A 23,352-nucleotide genomic window follows, 5' to 3' on the forward strand; every position below is an offset into this window, starting at 1 on the left:
CTTGACGACGCTTCCATCCTTTCGCTTTGTCATGTTGTCGTGACTCAAGAGCACTAGTTGGTGTTCCAGTATAATCGGTCCGTCGAAACTTTTTTTTTTTTTTTTTTTTTTTTTTGCATAATTAATTAACGAGTTAAAGTCCCGTAATTAATTCATCTTAAATTAACGCGTTAAAGTCGGCCCTGATATATATATATAGTTCAGACACACTATTTTCCCCAATATTTGTTTGGGCTTTTTTTTATGCTTATAAAGCATAGAATTTAATTTTTGCTTTTATAATTCAATTTCTCTAAAGATCACTAATACATTCTTCCTACCGAGTCTCATTGTGGTGTCAGATGGCCTGGCCTGTACGGTGTATCCATCATACTCCCTCATGAAGGGGATATTTCAGAAACAGATAAACTGTCTAGCTGCCAAAGGGAAATGACTAAAATCGCACGCCCGGAAATCATCCTCTAATCTGGGATCTATTTTGTGATCATAGAGTAACTAAAGCTTCCACCGCAGCACAATACAATGCAATGAAAGCTAACTGTAACTTTCATTTAGGCACTGTGGTTGTGCAGCATTTTAACTGTTAATGTCTGACACAATCAGCCCAGTGCCTGTATAAGAGACATTTCTTTGTTCCAAACGCCTCCTCTTTCTTTTCAAAGTATTTACTCCTGTCTGGATGCATTTGTAAGGCTCCTCGTCCAACCTCGGGCTGTTGTCAGAAGCAAAATAGCTGGAGATTTCACATGTTTAATCTGTCGGCTCCCACTAAATTATAACACATTACTCCACGCATTGACATGGAGACAGCACAGGAAATGGACTTTCTGAGTCCTCGAAATGTCAAGTATCTCTCAATAAATGAACTGTATGACTCCTTTTAGCCCTGGAGATCTGCAGGCACTCCACAAGAAGTCCATTTGCTGGTATTGTTGCAATTAAAGCATCAGTCAGAAGTGTCTGTTTCACAGTGAAATGTTTTTTTAATATTTCCTGTCCTATCGGCATTTTCAGAAGTAAGCCAACATCTGCTTTATACACCCAGAGCATGAAAGATGACGTGTGCCGTGTTCAGAAAAGCATACTATGAATTACGTAAAAAGGAAAAATGTTATGTTTCTGAAAGTCTCGTATTCACCAAGGCTGAAATTATTTTATAATTTAAAATAACTGTTTTCTATTTTGAATATATTTTAACATGTAATGTATTCCTGTGATCAAAGCAGATTTTTTTAGCATCATTACTCCAGTTTTCAGTGTCACGCGATCCTTCAGAAATCATTCTGATATGAGGATTTGCTGCTCAGTTATATAATCAATTGTTATTGGTGCTAAATTATTAACTAATCTTAATATTATCAAGGATGCAGTGTAATATTTTTGTGGAAACGATGATGGGGTTTTTTCAGCATTTATTTTGAAGTGGAACATTTTTACATTTTAAATGTCTTTACTGTAACTTTTATTCAATTCAATGCATTATTGCTGAATAAAATGTTTGTTTTTGTTTTTTCAATGGTAGCATATCACAGTTTCTACAAAAACATTAAGCAGCAAAAATGTTTTTCAGCATTTATAATACATTTGTTGTTGTTGTTGTTGTTGTTGTTGTTGTTGTTGTTGTTGTTGTTGTTGTTGTTGTTGTTGTTGTTGTTGTTTTACTGCTTACACACTTACAGTGGTACTTGAGGTCCACTCACTGAAAACATTCACTCTTATACCTAATCTTCAGACCAAGACCCTATCATACACACACCTGAGTGTTTTTTGCTAGTTTCAGCTTGACACAGTTATCATTTTTACATCCAGTGTAAAAATGCACTGGAGCCATCTGTTCACTCACGGCTGGTCTTAAAAAAGGTGCATTGTTGGCGTGTTGCTATTCTGAGGAACTGAAACAATTAACCTATAAAACCCTGCTCTAAAGTCAATAGTGCAGTATTTATAATGGCATGTTAGTAATATGCACCTATAGGCACAACATGCTTATTAAACTCTGCTTATTACACACACAGGGTTGAGCAGCAGCACACAAACATGCCAAATATTGAAACGAAAAGGATTCCTCTCTGGAGAAGTGTTCAGTCTTTCTGCTCGCAAATCCCGCCATATAGTGAATCCGGCATGGTGGAAGCACAACTGGCTTTTAAAGGGAATGGGAGATGAGACTCTGATTGGTTTATTGCACATTACGCCCAAAACACACCCATAACTCATTTAGAGACCAGATACAACCCTTTTGGACCATACGCCTGGCCATGTGTTTTTTCCATTGAAAAACTAGCAAAAGTGGATTCAGACAGACCCTCAGAGCACCTGTGCCACACACACTTCAGACCATGTGCTCCGATCGTTAAAATACGGACCCAAGTCTGCAAAACTGTAAGCACATTCTCTGCTTTACACTCATTTCGCAGTTGTAAAACGTTAAACACAGTTCTCTATATTAGACACGTCACTCAAACTAACAGCTCTTGTGTTTCATTTGGAAAACACTGCCATTCAAATGCCACAATCATGTACTGATTACCTACACCCAATGATCATGTGTAAAAACACCTGCACATAATCTGCTCACTTATTAATAAAATCTCACTCTTTTGAAAAACAAATACATTTTCACCCTTGCATTTCTGTGGATTTAGTGGATGACATCGCCGTTTTCTCCAGAGCATCTGTACAGCCGAATCCAATCCTGTTGGATTATTTTGCTGCTTTGAAACAATTGGCATTGTAAAAGCGCTATATAAATAAATGTGACTTGACTATTTTGCAAACATATACTGGATATTCATACAAGTAAAGTTAAGTCACCTCTATTTCTATAGCGCTTTATACAGATTGTTTCACCGCAGCTTCACAACAGTAACAAACTCAACTTCTGCTGTAAAGCAGCCAATAGTGTCTCTCAGCTCAGCTCAGTTCAATAAATGGAAAGTTTATCAATCGTGCAATAACTGTGCAAACTCCACTGAACACTGAACAAGCAGAAGGCACCAGATAGTTTTACATTTGTTATATCCGTATGTATTTTGACATGTATATGGCTAATCATTTGATGGTTTGTGTAGAGTTGTACCATAGAAAAACACACTTTTTTATTATAATTTTAATTCGATTAAATATTTCTATTTACTTAAACCATTCAAATATAATCCAGAAAACCTAAAAGAGAACATTTGAGAAAAGATAAATAAGACATAAAATTCGGCCAACTGAAAAAATTTGATCTGAAAATTTTCAATTGGAGACCTGACTTTTTTTTTACAGTGTAAGGCCCCAAACGTGTAATTTTTTAAAAACTTTTAATAAATTGTGATTTCATTAAAATGATTTCAATTCATTAGACTTGCTTTTTGATTATTAAAATTTAATTGAAACATTAAAATGGAGTTCAACATTTGTTTTACAGAATCCCCCCCAAAAAAACTGAAAAAAATTGTATTTGGGGAAAAATCTAATGTATTTCAAGAGACTCCCAAACTTCTGTTTTCTGGTAAAAAATTTCAGTTTATTGAAATAAAAAATAAAATTGAGTTAATTCAATGAACATTTTTTTAGAATCAACAACCTTTATTCAAATATTATTAAAAAGATTTTACCATATTTAAGCATTACCAAAAAGATTTAAGCATATTGGGTGATTGTGTGTTTTTTAGATGATGACGCAGTCAAACAAGCCAAATTGTACTATTTTCATAGCCTGACGTGGTCATACTCAATTCTAGTCAGAATATGAGTCTGAAACTGCTCCATTGGGCTGTGATTATGGGGCGTGTTTAAACTGAACCAGGAAAGACCTCAATTGGATAGACCTCCAACCAATCAGAGCAACGAAGCGACGCATTACATTAGGTGTCAAATGTCAACAGAGCTCAACTGCACTGTGTTGCCAAGTCCGCGGTTTTTCCGCGGTTGTTTTCTATGTCTGTGGGTTGAAGCGACTATTATGTGATATATAGACCGATAAGTGCGAATTTTACAAGCAACCTTACCAAAATAACTCACGTTTTCCCCCCCAAGAGAACCACCATAGAAGCTATTGTTTAGGGCTAGTAGTTGGCAGGTTTTGTTGTAATAACTTGGCAACCCTGTCTGCACGCGCTGGAATAAACGATCTTTGCCAGTGTTGTAAAAAAATAAAATAATTTAATGATACACAGAGCACTTACCCAACATGATCATAATTTTTGAGAGAAATTGTGAAGGTGAATGCATATACAAACAAGCTCTCTGTTTAGGATTTGAACAAATATAACCCAAGCCCCTTTGATGACGTGATGATAACGTTACTGTTTATCATCTGTCCATCATCGCCTAAAGCCCGCCCTGATGATTTTATTGGTCAACAGTTTCTGTTTGGAGATAATTACTCCTCTATGGATCGAGCCCAGACCGAACTGCTCGACCTAAAAATGTTGTGGGCGGGGCTAAGTTCGGCTGGCATCCAGGCTACTATTTTCATGATTTATCAGATTTTCTATGTGGTTCAGATACAATAATATTTTGAGTTTCTTTTTATTAAATCAATATCCTTCATTATATCAACTCAAAATCTTAATTTTAATAAACTCAAAATTTTAAGGCAACCAGGTTACTTACTTTTTTTAAATTAAACCAACAACATTTTTTACAGTGTACAGTTCCTGGATCAATGACTACATTTGCTAAAATATCACACAATGGGACTATGCATTATTTGATCAGACTGTCAAAATGTCAAGACATTTTTACTCATACAGTAATTGCGAAATAAAACCATTTAACTCATCACATTTCATAAGGTAATGTGAGAAATGTTTGTCAGATTGTACATTAGATAACATACACTGAAAGTATGCCGCACACACAGCCTTGTTCTTTAAAGAATGAGTTGTCTTGCGCTGCGGTCAGTGACACGCTCTCACACTGCTGCCACCTGCTCACACTCACAGATGTGACAGTGATGCTCACCTCACGGGTCACGGGTCAGCCCGCAGTCAGTCTGTTCAGTGTGTGACAGCAGCCGTCCAGAGCTCAACATCACCTGTGCTCAGCGCAGGTGGACAGCACTGACTCCCTGGAACAAGAGAGAGCACACAAAACTTTTGCTTATCTGAAGGTGAATTGTGCAACTTCTACGCCAAAAAAACCAAAACTTTTCTGTGGACAGTGTGAGTTTGCCGTCCGTCCATGCTTAATGCCACAATACTTGTCAGAAAATTGCTGAGGTGTGCTGAGGCCTGTTTGTGTCACTATGTGGTTGCTAGGTTGTTCTGGTTGTTCTGCTAAGGTGTTGTCTCTATCTACTGTTGTATGCAGGGTGCAAAATGAACACATGCCAAGCGCCAAATCCGAGTAAAAAAAACTGTGTTGGCGTGTATATGAAACAATCGTCAATCGTCAATCATCAGTTGGCCAGTAACATTTTTATGAATTCTTACAATGCAATACGTGGACAAAAGTGAATGACACTCAGTACAAATGATGGGCCAGTGCTGCAGTCACATAAGTTTAATAAACTGAGAATTCAATTTTCAGGTTAAAGGGGGGGTGAAACACTCAGTTTCAGTCAATCTCATGTCAATCTTTAGTACCTATAGAGTAGTATTGCATCCTTCATATCTCCGAAAAGTCTTTAGTTTTATAGGCGTATCGTGTGGGCGGAGCTAAAGAATCACGAGCGTGTGCAGCTGTTGCATGAGAGCGTTTGAAAGCTGTGACATCCTCAAGCGTGGAGAAGAAAACATTACCCTAATAAACCATGGCTATCAATCAGATTCAACTGATACATATATCATCCAGAATCAGATCCGGAGTATGAAATAAATTGAACAGGAGAAACAGCAACAGCAGGACGTCCTCTGTGGTATGGACTGTATTTAGTGGCCTGTCAACATTTGTGTGGGTTAATTCGCGGTTTATGAGGACATGATTTGGTTTATGCACTATTGTATGCGACTAAACCTTAGCAAACAAAACAGTTTTGCACGTCAGACTATTGTATAAAAAAAAAAATGGAGTAGTGCATTTGAATGACGAAGCACGCTTTGTGAGAACGCTAGGTTTTTGTTTGGGTGTTTTTGCAATAATCAAACTGACACCTATAGTGGTCAGCTAAACAAATGTATTTAAACACACACCATAGATTGCATGCTCCATTGATAAATTAACTAACGTTATACATGATCGTGTTGTTTACTGATGTTTACTTACGCGATGATAGCCAACAACACAGACATTTGAAGCAGTTTTACTCACCGCTGCTTCCAAAGCAGGACCGTGAACCTTTATCGTTGGGACCGCTCCATCACACTTCTTTGGTAACTGTTGATTTCGTGAAGTCCTGTGACAGCAGTGACCGTGGAGATCCACTTTTTACTGAAGCGTGATGTTGTGACGCTTCCCGTCATTTGTGCGTTCAAATCGGTTCAAATGCAGCGCAGCCTTCCCGTAATGCTATGCGGGCGCGTTAAAGACGCTTGACATCACCCACAGGAATAAAGTGGAGCGCAGCGCGACAGAAGTGTTGCACGGATGACTGGATCTGCACCTTGAGAGCAGTGTTTATGGGCATGCATTTGCTCTTTCGCAAAAATAACTTTTATTGTAAGCAAGCCCAGAGAACGACTCATTGTGGAAAGTGCCTACAAATCGACGCCTACCTCATAATTGCAGCTTTAGCCCCGCCTACTGGTGTGTTAGTGAGATGACGAGGAGAGAAGAGCGATACAGGATGGACTAAAAATAACATTCCAAGGCATCATAATAAAGAAATGTGCTTTTTTAATTTATTCTCAACAATGTGACTGTCTTAGTTGAGCATTATTTTTTTGTATTCAGTAGATTTCACTGTGGATTCTTTGGTAAATTATCATTTTCAGTGCAGGCTTTGCAGACTTTTTATGATATGGATTTGACAGTAACGCCACGACATGTAAATAAGCATGTTAATTTCAATGGCTGATCTGTGATCAGTGATTTCTGATATGTAATGATTCATGTACAGTCAGATGTTCTTTGTCTATGTGTCAGTAAATCAAACCAGTGACTAAACGGTTAACTTCACATTGTTTCTCTTAGTAGGAAGAAAATAATCTGTTATTTAAACTGTGATTAAATTAGATATAGAAAGCGATCAAAGGATGCTCCATTTACAATCGCTGGAGCTGTCAATCAAACAGCGCAAGTTTATCAGTGCCTGAGTTCTGGACTCACGCCAAAACTCCTGTTATAATCACAAAATCTCTTATTTACATTGTGTTTGCACTGTTAGTTATAATGAAAGCATTTCTTTAGTGAGCAGAAATCGAGTCACATTGATGAGATCACAGCATTCATGAGCTCAACATGTCTGTGATCGGCTACAATGATCATCACTGCAACCTTTCTTGCCATGATCTGAATATAATAACATAGATCTAAATATGATGCTATAATCAACACTTTTCACCATTAGTTAACCTTGAGAGCTGTAATAGTAAAAACGTGCTAAAAGTTTTCGAGAGAGTTACACGTTTGCACTGAAGTCAAATCAGAGGCTTAAATCAGAGGAGGAAAAATGCCTTTTATTTCTGAATTATGACATTTTTTGATGTAAAAATCATACTAACATTATAAGTGCACCCCAGGAAATAATAAAATGATATATTATATTAGATATAAATTATAAAACAATGAAGTTCATGAACCCTTTAAGCCTTGCCAATTTAAATTCAAGTGCAAGATGCAAAAGGATACTCATAGAAATGCACGCTTTCCGAATTGAGGTATCTTTCATGTCTTCTTGCACTTGAACAGACATATTTAAAGAAAAGGATGTCAAAAGGCCCATTATAGTCAGTAATGTCTTGAACGTAAAGAGTTGAGAACGAAAACGCGTCTATTGGATCCGTGCATCAGCTCTTAAAGTGACAGCAGCCCTGCAGCCAAGTGTGTTTTTAATGAACAAAATACAAATAATAATAATCACTCATTGCTCTTGACTGAATAACTTTTGTAAGTTTAATAAGGATGAATATATGCTTTATGGCAGGTAACAATAATTTATGGCTGGTAAATAAACCGCTGGTAAATTCGCAGCCAGGTGTGGCAAAAAGTTAGTTTTAGGCCCTGGTTGTATCCAAGTTGTGTGCAATGTATAACTAATTATAACAGGCAGAGTTATATTTCACTCTTAGCAAAACAATAAACCATAAATATAATATGGTTTAACATTAACATACCTATAAACACATGCTCAGAACATAATTAAATTTTGAGCTGAGCTATTCCATGTTTAGTTGTTTTATTTTAGGTTCAATCATCTTAAAAAGCTTTTCCTTCAGTCCACAGAATGTGATCATTCTGAACACCCAATGATGATCGTGAGACTTACAGACTATTCAGACTAAAATGAATGTAAAAACCACAAAGTGTGCTATAGCTCATGTTTAGATTGTATGCAAGGTTGACCCCGATCTTCGTGGAACAAGTATTTTATTATGTATGAGAAACCATCTGCAATTTGTGTTGAATGTGATGTTGCTCAGCCTAGTAACATACACACAATGATCCTCAGAAACACTGGATATGATTACTGGAGCAAGCTGGATAAGTATTCGCCATTAAAACATCGTGGCTGGCCACAGCCTCATTCATTTGCATCTCCTACCATTTTCTATCTCCTAAAAGCTGTAATTACAGGCAGAGGAAGCTCTTCACTGCCTGTGCTGTTAATGCTGTTGAAAGCCCTGGAGGGTTTTTAGACATTATTTGCATATAATCAGCATATGTGAGAATAGTAGATCAGTGCATTAAATAAAGCAGTATTATTCAGCAGGTAGCTAATGGCAGTGAGTCTTACCAACATGAAAACAATAGTTCTCTATTCAGTCAGTGTTCGGGTAATTAAAAGAAAGGCATTTCCACACAATTGATCTAATGAACTGTATGTTAAGATGAATCATTTGAAGGATTCAGAGCATTTCGCCTGAAGATCTATGCGCTTTAAAGACCACATTAAAAAGCATTTCGGACAGATAATAGGTTGTATCTTTAAACCCGCGTTAGGTGCGGGATTGTGCACCACATCTTACTCAATTGTCGTAAGAGCACTAAATCTAAGAGCAAATTTCATGCCAGCACAACACAGAAGTGGACGTGGGTGGAAGCGTCCGCACTGTCAGTGGGCAGACGCGCGGAAACCGGAGGTGTAGAAAGAGGAGGTCAGTGTAATGAAACAGCGCCAAGCATCTTTTTGTGGGAAATAGGTCATTGCTCTTTAGGTGTCTGGTGGGAACATGATTAGGATGTGTAAAGTTTAAAGTTTAAGGCAAGGGGATTGTAGACTCAAAGGTTGCATTACATTTACATTAAAATGAATGCTGTATGTATATACATTTTTTACATATCAAATTCCAATTGAAGGTGATGTACGGTGTTTGTCTGAAGACGATAATGTCAGGCATCTTTCATGATGCCAGGATGGTGTGGGCACATTTACTTTCACCCAGTAAAAGTTTCTTTTCTATGTGGGTGAGAATATGAATCTGTGAGAGTTTCTTACTTTGACCTTCGACTGCTTTTAAAGGGTCTTAGTATGATTTGACTGCAGCAATGCATTAGTTCTTTCAAATGGACATTTTTATTCATTTGCAGCATTTCTCTCTGATATCCTTCACTTGAAACGCCAGTTTTAAGTGTTCATTTTCTGTTATACGTGACTTTTGGTCTGCACCTGAATCTCCTAGCTTTAGCTTTATTATTTTTTTGTGATAAGAAAAAAAATTATGCAGGCCCAAGCCATCATTTCACTGCACTCTAGAAAATGCTGGGTTAAATGCAACCCAAGTTGGGTTGAAAATGGACAAACCCCAGAAATTGGGTTGTTTTAATGGGTCCATTCACTAGGTTCAAACAACCCAATTTCTGGGTTTGTCCATTTTCAACCCAACTTGGGTTGTTTTTAACCCAGCATTATTTAGAGTGTGTCTCAGTTAAATATAGACTTTATATAGTCTGGCTATGAGTAACCTACTTATAGCTAAAATACATTTTGGCAAAATAACCTGCAAGATATATATTCCATCATGCAAGTCAACAGTGATTACAAGGTGTTTAATTTCTTTGACATTTTCTATGCATAGATGACTCGTCTATTCTTGGGCTGTTGTTAGACATCCATCTTCACTGACAGCTCAAGTTTTGCCATGTTTTAGTTTAGACGTCAGCGTGTTTGGACAGCTATTAGACGTCTTTTAAATGCAAAAGTGCTGGGGGAACAGATTTGATCTATTTAATGCTGATTAATTTCTTGTCCTTTTGTTTTTCTTTTTGACAGGCATGCGTCTCATCTTGGACTGCAGGGCTTTTTTCGGTTACAGCGGTGATTCCAGGCCCATCATCTACTGGATGAAAGGGGACAAGTTTGTAGAGGAGTTGGAAGGACACATAAGAGAGAGTGAAGTCAGGTACTGTTTTTTTGAGCTTATCATTTGTTACTACTTGAATTAGGAACAATATACTATAAATACATGGAGCATGCATGATTTCGAGGAGCTGAAACTGAAGAGCAGATTATATAACAGCACACTAACAACCTCCAGGAAAACAGGTGTGACAGCATCCATGAGGATTACTGAGGGCGCAGAGACCTCTAGTGGACAAGTGTGCAAAAAGATGTGCTCTGAAAATAATAGGATATTAAAAAGAAAACAAAGCAAGTTCAATATACTTGTTTGGGGAAAAACTCCACCCACAGTGAAAACAGTAACACAACTTTTACAATTTAATTTAATTTGAATATTTTCTGGTCAAGTATGCCTAAACATATAAGGAACTATATTGTCACATATATTTTTTAATATATGAAAAGAGCCAATTTCTTATGTATTGTTCAATTATAATTACATAAAAATAAAAATTATTAACACAATATACTATTCTGTATATATTTATTTTGATGCATGTGGGATCACACTTGAGAGAAGAGCTGTTCTGCTGATCGAAGAGATTTTTTCTTGTTATGGTGTCAGAGCTGCCAAAGCACTCGATGAGGGATGAAGTTCACTTCACAACCATCCAGAAGTTTCTGACTGATTTTCCGGCCTTGTCCACACTTATACGTTTTGGTTTAAAAAATACATTTTCCTCTCCGTTTTGCCCTTTCGTCCACGCTGAGACAGTGTTTTCACATTGTAAAATGGAGGCATTTGAAAACAATGATGCATGTTTATAGCCTAGAAATCTAGACGCCCCCTAGCGGCAGAAAATCTAATCTGGCCGCGAGTGTCGTCTAGCAACTCTCAATACCCTTCTGAGCTGTAAACGCCAAACTCTGGTCGGGCCAATCACATCGTGTATAGAGTCGGTGGGCGGGGCTTAACATAATGACGACGGCCGAGTTGCGTTTGCGTGCTTCTAGTAAACACAATAACTGGCGAATGGCGGTCTTTCAAATCAGCTTTGACCGCGACTCTGGAAGACTTGGAGTTGAGCTTTTCTCTGAGAGAAGAACAAAGAACGGCACTGAAGGGAAGATGTGTTCGGAGTTTAGCCGACCGGATACAGTGAAAGTTTATTATGTCAACTAGCTCTGCTTCACCTCCGTTGCTCTGGTTGGTTGTAGCGCTATCCTATCGCGTGCAGAGGGAGTTTGAAAGACAACCGTTTATCCGCCCCTCGGATTGAGCTGTCAATGGTGAGTTTCCAGAACAAACATCTTGATGTGGGTCTGGCTTGTCAGGCTAGCATGTTTAGTCAAATTATACATATTGAACCAATAGATACACTATGTTGCCAAAAGTATTAGGACACCCCTCCAAATCACTGAATTCAGGTGTCCCAATCACTTCATGGCCACAGGTGTATAAAATTAAGCACCTAGGAATGCAGACGCTTCTACAAACTTTTGTGAACGAATGGGTCACTCTCAGAAGCTCAGTGAACTCAAGCGTGGTATTGTGATCATTTCAAGTCCATTCGTGAAATGTCCTCACAACTAAATATTTCACGCTCAACTGTTAGTGGTATTATAACAAAGTAAAAGCAATTGGGAGCAACAGCAACCCAGCCACGAAGTGGTAGGCCATGTAAAATCACAGAGCGGGGTCAGCACATGCTGAGGTGCAAGTTGCGCACAGAGTCATGGCCCATTCACGTGCTATCGGAAATTTGATAATTCCCACTTCTGAAGTCGTGATTACGAGCTCATCGCATTCAAATGTTGAAATGGGAGGGCGTTCATGTGCAATTTTTACCTAGGAAACTCGTATTTATGATAATTTTGAAAGCATGTGAAGGCAGCATCAATAGCTACCTCCTAAGTTTCTTCTTAGTTTTTTCTGATCAGTTTTGTACATTAGGGTTTTATTCATTCATTCATTCTCTACTTTTTTTGCCATCTCTTTTACAAGAGTGGCCTGGCCAAGAAGGCAGCTACAATAACATAATAACATACAGAACACATCCAGCTAAAAAAAACACAATCAAAATTCACAATTACATTTGTTACATTTATTGTGTAGTAATGTTTATTGCAATAATACATTTGTGTGTTTGTTTACATGATGCTGTTAAGTGTTTGTGTGACTCTGCACCTTCTATATATTAGTATTGTCCTCCTAAAAGCTGCCTGTGATGAGCATTGATTAATCATGTGACTCTCATCTCCACTGTGATTGGTGGTTGTCAGTATATATTAAAAATGCATAACAGATACTAGTATTTTAATAGGTTGGTCATCTAACATTATTTCTGTTAATTAAATATAGTTATTTACTGTAAATTTCACTTAAATCTGTAAAACCTAAAATGTCGCTACCGTAATTTTCACGGTAAAGTTCTGGCAACCACAGCTTCCTTTTTCTTTTTCTTTTTTACCGGAAATTGAATTTGGATTTTTTTTTCACAGTCAATGGCTGCTGAAAATTCTGCTTTACCATCACAGGAATGAATTACATAAAAAAAAAACATTCAAATAGAAAGTTTTTTATTTGTTACAATATTTCACAACATTATATCGTTTACTGTATTTTTAATCAAGTAAATGCAGCCTTGGCGAGCAGAAGATACTTTTTTTATGATTTTTTTTTTATGTTTAGGATGTATTTACAATTATTTGTATATGAAATATACAAATAATTTGTGTGGTTTGAGGAGACACCCCCTACCCCCCCACCCCACCCCCTCAATGTAAAGCGCTTTGAGGGCCTTGAACTGAGGTCCTGACTCTCCGTGGTCATTACAAATCCCAGGATGTCCTTCGATAAAGAGTAGGGGTGTAACCCCGGCATCCTGGCCAAATTTGCCCATTGGCCTCTGTCCATCATGGCCTCCTAATAATCTCCCTCTCCTGATTGGCTTCATCACTCTGTCTCCTCTCCACCAATCAGCTGGTGTGTGGTGAGCGTTCTGGCGCAATATGGCTGCCGTCGCATCATCCAGGTGATGCTGCACACTGGTGGCGGTTGAGGAGTTTCCCCCTTCAATGTAAAGCGCATTGAGTGCCTTGATAAGTGCTATACAAATCGAACAAATGATTGATTATTATTATTATTTTATAAATCGAACAAATTATTTTTATTATTATTATTATTAAATAATCAGTTATTGTGTGTCTCTCACATTAAGGGGACCAAATGTCTGCAAAAGGATAGTATATCCATTGTGTAAAATGTTTGCTAACGTTGGCACAGATTAAAAGGGACAGTTGAAGCAATCCCAATGTGTCCATTACATAATGATCATTCAAAACCAGGAAACAAGGAAGAATATCTGATATAATATGCAGCCTTGTTTCAGTGATCTGCATAATCCCTTGAGGGCTTCATCAAAGGCCTTTCATCTGTCTGGGCCATTATCAGCTGTTATCTACTGTATATTGATCTCCCTTTGATGTGTGTTCAATCTTTATGAAGTACTCTCTCATTTCAGGTGACTAATGCTTGTCAATTACAGACAGAGATGCTTGATCCTTATTTATAGTGGAGCTTCGTGTTTCACATGCGAAGAATAACGAATTCTCATCAGGAAAACCGCCAGGACCCGAGGCTGCATAATGTCACAACTGACAAAGAAACTTTGAAGAAGTTTATTAGTTCCTTGAATTTATTTTATCTTTAGTAGGCCTATGTTTTGAAATGATGGCATTTTAAAGGATGGAATTGATATACTTGAGTACACAATATCAATATATAAATGATTATAAAATGTCAGTATATATTATACCAAAACATTTACTTCTGTTCTTTTGGTTTGCTTGACATCTCTCATTTGTTGCAACATTAATCCTTCTGCAACATTTGTGATATGAATGTTTTCCTCTTTTTATTTCTTTTTAATTCTATTCATTTGGAAGCAATAGTTTACTGCAAATCTGTTCCAAAATATGCATTTCTTTGTTTCCTGGAACAGAAAAGAACCTAATTTGGAAAAGTCACTGCTGTGCCAATACTGTTTTGTCAAAGTTTGACTACCATGCATGTTCAGATGAGAGAGAATCCAAATGTGAGAGCAAGATCTAAAGAAAGTAATTCATCCTAGAGAACCTTATTGTGAGGCGATGTGTCAAGGAATGAAAGTCTGAACATATTCAGAGTGAAATGTGAAACAAGTATGAAGTTTTGTGTCATGTTTGCTCAGTACTGCATAAAGCCACGATATTAATCCAGATTGTGTTTACACATATTCAATGAACATTAATTTGCATATATGTAGAAATGGTGTAAATATGAAGGTATGCTGATGTGTTTGTGCAGGGTGGTGCGAGAGTTTCTGGGGGAGAAGGAGGTGGAGCTGTCTCTGATCTTTGATGCTGTGGATGAGATGGACATGGGCAACTACACCTGTAACGTGGAGAACCACATTGGCCGTGGCAGTGGAAGTGCTATCCTGCAGAAGAAAGGTAAATCACTGAGAACGATTCCATACGGCCCATAGATGTTTCGTCTATTTTCAGATCAGCTGGAGAAATATCAGCTGTACCTTTAATTGGACGTGTTCTCTGTTTATGAGAATAGACATAGACATTGCTGTTTGACTGCTTGGCTTTCCACACCAATAGCAGGAACCAGGAGCTGGTTTTAAAGGGTTAGTTCGCCCCCAAAAAATGACTCACCCTCAAGCCATTCTAGGTGAATGTGACTTTCTTCTTTCAGCCAAACCCAATCGGAGATATATTAAAAAATATCATTGCCCTCCCAAGCTTTATAATGATAGTCAATGGCGGTCCTGTTTTTTTGAAATCCCCAAAAATGAATCCATTCATCATAAAAGTAATCCATACGACTCCAGGGGGTTAATAAAGGCCTTCTGATGCGAAGCGATGGGTTTTTGTAAGAAAAAAATATCTATATTTAAAACTTCAAACTATCTTCTGGCCAGTAGATGCCAAAAGAGAAACCCCTGACCGGATGGAAGAGTAGCGTAAGCTCTGCCGCCTCTCGCGGTTCAAACTAATGGGGCTGGGCAACAAACTCAAGCCTCAAGCCCCTCTTCTCTTATATCCAAATCCTTCAGCATTTCTCTTTAAAAAATCTAGTTTTAGACGCTAATTTGTGACCAGTGTTTTGTTTTGCTCTACACTCTAAAAAATGCTGGGTTAAAAACAACCCAAGTTGTTTGGTTGTTTGAATGGTTCCATTCACTTGGTTCAAACAACCCAATTTCTGGGTTTGTCCATTTCCAACCCAACTTGGGTTGTTTTTAACCCAGCATTTAGAGTGTATCCTCTGCGCTTCCACATTCGTCAATATGTAATGTGTCGGATCAAGGGTCACTCTTTCGCTGTAAACCGATGCGTACGACCATCAGTCGGAAGCTAGTTATTTTAGTTTATAAAGTTTTAAATATGGATATTTTTCTTACAAAAACGCATCTCTTCACTTTTTACTTTTATGATGGATGGATGCACTTTTTTGGGCTAAAAATAGCCCTTAAATAGCCCCCCCCCCCCCCCCCCCCCATTATTATAAAGTTTGGAAGAGGCAGGACATTTTTAATATAACTTTTTAATATAAAAGAAGAAAGTCACAAGCACATAAGATGGCTTGAGGATGAGTAAATCATTGAACTATCCCTTTAAAAACAGTTTGAGCATATCAAGAACCCTACTTAAAGCAGCACTAGGTAACTTTTCAACCTTCATAATATATTTTTTAAGACTCTTGTGATGATAAATCAACTTACAATAGGTTGAATGACACGTCTGCCATAGCCTGATGGGGTCTGTATCGTTTTTAATCGTACTTTTAAACTTCGGGTTTCGGGTAGTAACCCGAGAACAAAAAGAACTACAAAATTCGACTGCTTTACGGCATATAAGTCACTTCCACCAACACCCACACTTCCTTACATTCAGACGTGCGAGCCCAACTTTGTTCGTCGGATAATATAGTCATGTCCGAAGCAGCACAGACAAATAAGAAATAAAAGGTTTTGTTGGAGGAAAGCAATAAGAGGAAACGAAAAAGTGATGGGATTAAAGGCAGGACGAGGATCAACATGTGACCAGCGTTTGCTCGTCGGCGTGAGCTGAAGGAGGCGTGCCCGACCGATGCTGTCCTGCTTGTTACGGTGAGCTACCACTCAAACATTGAACTGAAGTATCATATAGATTCTGTAAAACGGTAACCAATAGACTACTATAATGACGCTGGCTTGTAAACGTGAGCATCGTGATTATTTGCCGATTGAAAAAAATAAAACCCATGAAATTATATTCATATGACATGCTGAAGCATGTGCCACTGACTGTAACGTTACCTGGGATGAAGACATTTCACACGCGACGCCAGAAGAACTCGAAATCCTCTTGCAGTGTTCAGGGGAACTGTTAGTGCTGCACCAACCCGCGGGACGCTTTTATGAAGTTATTTGGCCCTCACCGCACCACTGTATATATTTTTACAACCCGCCGCGCACCCGCGACCATTAAATAGACATACGGGGTCCGCGGGTTATGAGACGACCCGCGCATCACTAGTTCAGGGCTATCAGGGTTGTCATGTCAACAAATGCACGCGCGATGGCATCCCCTGTTGTAGGATTACAGAGCTTACGACAGTAGTTGAGGACATTATTTTTTTCCAAAATGTAGGGGGACCCCGAGAGCAAAAGTAGCCAAGTGGGGCTTTAAATGGGCGATGGCACATAACCTAATAATAAGCATAAATGAACAAGTTCAGTTTTTTGACACTGACATTAACTCACACTTGTGCTGTGGGCTTGAAGGAAAGGTCTTCTCATCCTTTTTATTATTATTATTATTATTATTACCATTTCTTTTTCCTGCAGTTTTGCCTAATGAAACTCACCTGTGATTTAAAGTCACTCAGTCAGCCTAAAGTAATAAATCCCAGTTACATTTATCAAATCCATCCTTTAGGAATCTATGGATTTGGATTGAACTGTGGAGGTGGAGAATAATGTTCCCCTCTAAGAGCAGCTGATATGAGCTTGGCTGAAAATGTCTGGTGATTTGTTGGTGAAATGTGGTGGAAATGACATTTTGTTTGCATAAAATGACCAATGATCAGTAGTGAAAATTTAGTTTAGAGGATTTAGAAGATAGATTTGATTTATTTTTCCCATCCTCTTGCTGTACTTTGCTTTGGACTGTGAAGACGTGTTGAGTGTGTGTTTGTGTTCTCATGTAGACATGTACAGGTTGGAGTTGGTCGGGGGTCTGGGTGCCATCATGCTGTTATTGGGGATCTTCACAGCCATCTATAAGTGCTATAATGTGGAGATCATGCTGTGCTATCGGCGACACTTCGGTAGCGATGAGGCAGATGATGGTACGTAATTATAGAAATAATAACTACTACCAGCCTAATGATAATAATATTTGTTCCCTCTGCATTGATTGATTGTCCTGAACACTCAGCTGTAAATAATCGCTCTTTCTCCCTACAAACATGCCTGAAATACATGTAACAAACAGTTTTTTAGGAATCAAGTAATGCCCTCTATTTTTTCCAGTGTTGCTAATAGTTACCTTTTTAATGTGCTGTTGTGATGTAATGTGTTGTAATATTGTGTTACTCCCTAAAAAGTATCTAATTACAGTACTTTTGCGTTACTTTTTCTCATCTGGGCTGGGCTTGCTTGTTTGTTTTTTTAATCTATTTTTGCCAACACTAAAGCCTCTTTCACACATAGGGCCCTTTCAAACATCCGGAACAATGTGACTTTGCAGAGTTATCATTTTTATGTCCAGGACCAACAATGTTTAAATAGCTAATGCACTTGCGCACGCATATGTGCACCCATGGACGGCTGGTCTGAAAACCAGGTGTGTTCAGGTGCATTATTGGGGCATTAATATTAGTATTGAGGAACTGAACATGGCTGTGCCTTTGACCATCAAAACCTGCTCTAATGTCAGTGTTTTTGGTGTTATTTAAAGGTCCACGTTAGTAATAATATGCACCCATGACTAATTAAGAGGCAACGTACAACCCTTTTGGACCATTTTTTTGACCTTTTTTTTTTTTCATCATAAAACTAGCAAAAGTTGATTCAGACTAACCCTCAGTACACCTGCATCATGCGCTTCAGACCATGCTCTAAGATCATTAAAATAGGGCCTCGAAAGTCCAATGAATAAGCCTCATCTCATGCTGAAGGAAAGATGGCGCAGCTCAAACCTTTCAGCCAATGTTGCCAATTTCGGGATTTTGTCACCAAATTTAGCTACTTTCTCATTGTTGCTGCGACTTTTTATAACTTTTTGCGACAAGGATCATTTTTTTGAAGCTTTTTTTTTTAAATCAAATTTTTTTTTTTTCATCTAGTGCAAGTTTATTAGAGGTTCCCTGTCATCAAAAGTGGTCTTTGCAAATGATGCGCCAAAACTATCGAACACGCTACCATCATATTTTTAAAAGAAAGCTAAAATGTATGTTTTTACCCTGGCATTTAATTAGGTCTAAACTGTGTTTATAATAAATTATGTCATATGTGCTTAGCATTCCCTGTCAGATATGGATGTTATATATATATATATATATATATATATATATATATATATATATATATATATATATATATATATATATATATATATATATATATATATATATATATATATATATATATATATAATATAATTTTTTTTTTTTTTTTTTGGTTCATCATATATTTTGTATTTTATCCTGTATATTGCATTTGACCTTTTTTAATCTCTTATGGAGGATGTACATGTTTTTATTGAACATGATTTTTATGTAAAGCACTTTGAACTGCATTTTATGCCTGAAAAGTACGAGTTCTTTTTGTACTTTTCAGTACAAAGTACAAAGTACATTTTCAAAGTACATTTTCAAAGTACATTTTATAAAAATGTATTAATTTGGCTATAGCAAATTTGAATAAAAAAAATTTAATACTTAATTTATAATTTTTTTTCAGTGTTTAACTTATCTGTTCTTTTCAGACAACAAAGAATATGACGCCTACCTGTCTTACACCAAAGTGGACTTGGAGTCAGTGGAGTCTGAGATGAGTGAGGAGGAGCTGTTTGCTCTGGAGATCTTACCCGACGTTCTGGAGAAACATTACGGATATAAACTCTTCATTCCTCACCGGGACCTCATTCCCAGCAGCAGTAAGAACAACACCCTGCCATTTCACATCCTTTCATCCTTTCCCTTTCAATTCATGAGTGCAAATTAGAATTTAATTGGACAGATGACTGACACGGCCTTGCGCACAAGCCTGCTGGAAGCATACACACCGTATTATGGAAAAATATCTACCTTGTAACTGCAGCTGTACATTCGTTATCTAATCAATTCTGGGTTACTCGAGAGATGTGTAAGGGATAATGTCACGAAATAAACACTGATAGGTGTCCTGTACCACAAAGTGAGTTGAACAAAATCCAACCCCTCATTGTAAACCTGAGTTTGTGATTAGTTCACTTGCTCAGAGAAGTATGACATTTGTGAATCATGAGTGATTTACTTCTGAGCTGGGCTTTGACTTGAGCTGGGCTTTGACCTGGTGCTGGTAATCCAATGCACAGGACAATGGTGTCACAAGATTAAAAATATTCATGATTCTGAAGATGAAAATACAGAATTACTTTAGACGAATATGCTTGGCACTCTGTCACTGACTAGATATATTTACTGGTAACATAAGATATTTGGCATTATCAGGACCCACAAATATGTCCCCATTGCATCATTATACATTATATTCAATAGCCTGATGTCGTCATACTCAGATTCTAGTCAGATTATGAGTCTGATACTGCTCCATTGGGCTGTGATTATGGGGCGTTTCAACCGAACGAGGAAAGAAAACACCTCTGCACTCAATTGGATAGACCTACAACCAATCAGAGCAGTGGAGTGAGTGACGCATGTTGAGCGACGCATAGACAGAACTCAACTGCTCGCACACTGGAAGAAATAGAAGAACAAGATGAGTATAAACGATCTTTGCTGGTGTTGTTTAAATAATTTCAGGATACAGGGACTACTTACCAACATAATAATCATTTCTGAGAGAAATAGTAAAGGTGAACGCATATAAAAAACAAGTTCTCCGATTAGTAAACAAATTAAACCCAACTTTGCGCTGTGGTGATGTTACTGTTGATCATCTCTCCGTCATCGTGTAAAGTCCGCCTTGACAAATGTATTGGTCCGAACAGCTCTGGTTCGAGCATAGTTGCCAAGAACGCAAGAAGTGTTATATAGCACCAAAAGTGGTTCCCCTATGATTGCGAGCCAATAACACAAGTGTTATATAGCACCATATTTTTAGACTGTAGATATTTTATACATAACATTCTTTAAAGTCTGCATGAAACGGAAGTTGCGATATTCTTTTCTTCCCTGTTGTGTCGTATATCCGAGTAAAATGGTTTCTAGAACAAGAATGCAGGGGCTTGATTATGACAACACGATCTCATGGTCATGCGTATAAATAGTACGAGTTTGCAATCTCGTGGAATGTATACGCCAAAATGAGTTTTGGCGTGCGTATTGTACGCGGTTTTTTGCGTGCATATGATACGCACTTTATGGCGTGCATATGACACGCTCTTGGGTAGGTTTAGGGTGGTGGTGGTGGTGGGGGGGGGGGGTTCGTATGTATAATTTGCCATAAAGTGCGTATCATATGCACGCGAAAAAACACGTACCATAAGCACGCCAAAACTCATTTTGGCGTATACATTCCACGAGATTGCAAACTCGTACTATTGATACGCATTTTCGTGAGATCCGTCTCCATTTTGATCATAGGGCACTGATTGGATGGTTGTGGTTTGCTATTGGTCGATCTCATGTGAGTGACAGGTTGTCCCGCCCTCGCACCAGTGAACAGGTCAAATAAGATAAATAATTTATAATAAATACAACTGCAATATTTCATGATGATGTTAAACCTATAAATGTGTACACATCTTAAAAACCGGCATTGAAAATTTTATTTTTAGGTTTTTACCTTCATTCTGAAGCAAATACACCTGTTCATGGTCACAGCCTGGCTATAGCCACTAAATCCGGCTTCCTACAGGCCTCAGGACTCCCACACGGAGCCAAGGTTTAATGCACACTGCAGTTTATTACTACTAAGCAGAATAATGTGCAGTCATTATCTCGAAATAAATGCAAAGTGGAGGAGTGTTGCTTCACCCTAACGTGGTTTACTTTGTGATAAGGAAATTATTTGATTAGCTCACTTGTAGGGACTGAGCACAGCTACAGGAAACCTGGATTCCTGGATGAGCGCTCAGTTATACACTGTTGACCTGGACGACACTTGTTCAGAAATATTTGACCGCAGGATAAAGTGAGATAACTGAATTTTCCAGAGAGCTTTGCAATAAATGAACATCACAGCACAGTCTGATAAAGGTGTAATTTTGTTGACCAGGAGGAAACCCACGCCAACTCCAAGAGAACATAGAAAGGACACAAACCAGGGGGGACACTGATATTTAGTGCCTTGAAACACTTTTAAAGCTTCAATATCATATTTTACACAGTAAGTCTGTGAGTCATTTCAACCTGTATTGCCAAGTCAATGGCCTCAAACTATTAAAGGCACAGTATGTAATTTTTGACACTAGAGGGAGCTTATTCAAAACAAAGGCGTAGTTTCGATGGCGCTGTGAATGAGTGTGGAGTCATGGGAGTTGTAGTCTTGGCTCTTCACCTCCACAGCCGATGGAAAAGAAGCCGACAGACTCGGGCAGAAAAAAATGTCATGGGTGATTTAACAGTTGCTCACCTGTCTCATAAAACACTAAAGCAACTTTGGTAGTTTCCATGGTTTCTACGGAAATCAAGGTTAGCACGGATATGACGTACTTGACAGGTGACATAAGCTCACGGTCCGTAACACAGTTAACACAAAACTGTAGGTATGTTTCTCTGTAAAACCAATAGAGCTTCATTTAATCCTGACATAATAGTTGCTGGAGAAAAATTACGAATAGTAAATCAATATAAATATCTTGGCTTAGTAATAGATTCACATCTCTCCTTAAAAGCCCATATTGAAAAATTATGTAAAATAATCAAGTTTAATCTTGCAAATTTCCGCTCAATTCGTAATGGCATGTCAACCGAAGCTGCACACATTTTTTTGCATTCCATGATTTTCAGTCACCTCAACTACTGCTTTACAAGTTGGTCTCAAGCAAGTCAGAGCGCAAAAAGACCTTTGGAAACATTGTACAAACAAGCCATTAAAGGGGGGGTGAAATGCTGTTTCATGCATACTGATCTTTTTACACTGTTAAAGACATGGAATCCCATACTAAACATGGACAAAGTTTCAAAAGTTAAGGTGGACGTTTGATGGTAGTATTTCTTTGTCAAAAATACTACTTCCGGTTAGTCATAAGTTTCGGCAAGTTTTTTGCGATCATGCGTCCCCTTTGACGTTAATGGGGGCGGAATTTCCTTGTATGGGCCTTACGGACAATTCTACCGGAAGCGTGTGAGAGAGAGAGAGGGAGAGAGAGAGAGGGAGAGAGCGAAAGCAACAGGCTACGCCCATCAAAGCGCTCGTAGGCTGCGCTGCACAGGTAATGTGCACAATTAACAATGACATCAAAAAGTGCGATTTTGGTTGCCAGACCAAGACAGTCCTGCACAGATTCCCCCAAAACCCCGCGGTAAGGCAACAGTGGATGTAATTTGCTTTTCCGGATCAGCAACCGAGTTGCGCGAATGTTTATATCTGTTCGCTGCATTTCGGTGCCGACTGTTTCATAAACAAGGCCCAGCTTGACGCCGGATTTTCCAATCGCCTAATGCTGAAGGATGGAGCAGTCCCAACGTTAGAACCGCGGGCGGTGAGTGAGACTGCTTCAAATGTCTGTGTCTATGCTCATCAAGTAGCCCAAACATGATCACGTATAGTTAC

The 23,352-nt window shown here is 38.3% G+C and overlaps 1 protein-coding gene across 2 annotated transcripts in view; it reads left to right on the forward strand.

Moving 5' to 3' along the window:
* il1rapl2 (interleukin 1 receptor accessory protein-like 2) overlaps positions 1 to 23,352 on the forward strand; it is a 382,065-nt gene that overhangs the window by 346,393 nt on the left and 12,320 nt on the right. For both annotated transcript variants that reach the window (XM_067456899.1, XM_067456900.1), the window contains 4 exons: positions 10,301 to 10,430; positions 14,718 to 14,863; positions 17,616 to 17,756; positions 19,397 to 19,567. In XM_067456899.1, coding sequence (XP_067313000.1) covers positions 10,301 to 10,430; positions 14,718 to 14,863; positions 17,616 to 17,756; positions 19,397 to 19,567 — 588 coding nt within the window. The remainder of the gene's footprint in view (positions 1 to 10,300; positions 10,431 to 14,717; positions 14,864 to 17,615; positions 17,757 to 19,396; positions 19,568 to 23,352) is intronic.

This window comes from Pseudorasbora parva, chromosome 11 (genome assembly GCF_024679245.1).
Source record: "Pseudorasbora parva isolate DD20220531a chromosome 11, ASM2467924v1, whole genome shotgun sequence".
Taxonomy (NCBI): Eukaryota; Metazoa; Chordata; class Actinopteri; order Cypriniformes; family Gobionidae; genus Pseudorasbora; species Pseudorasbora parva.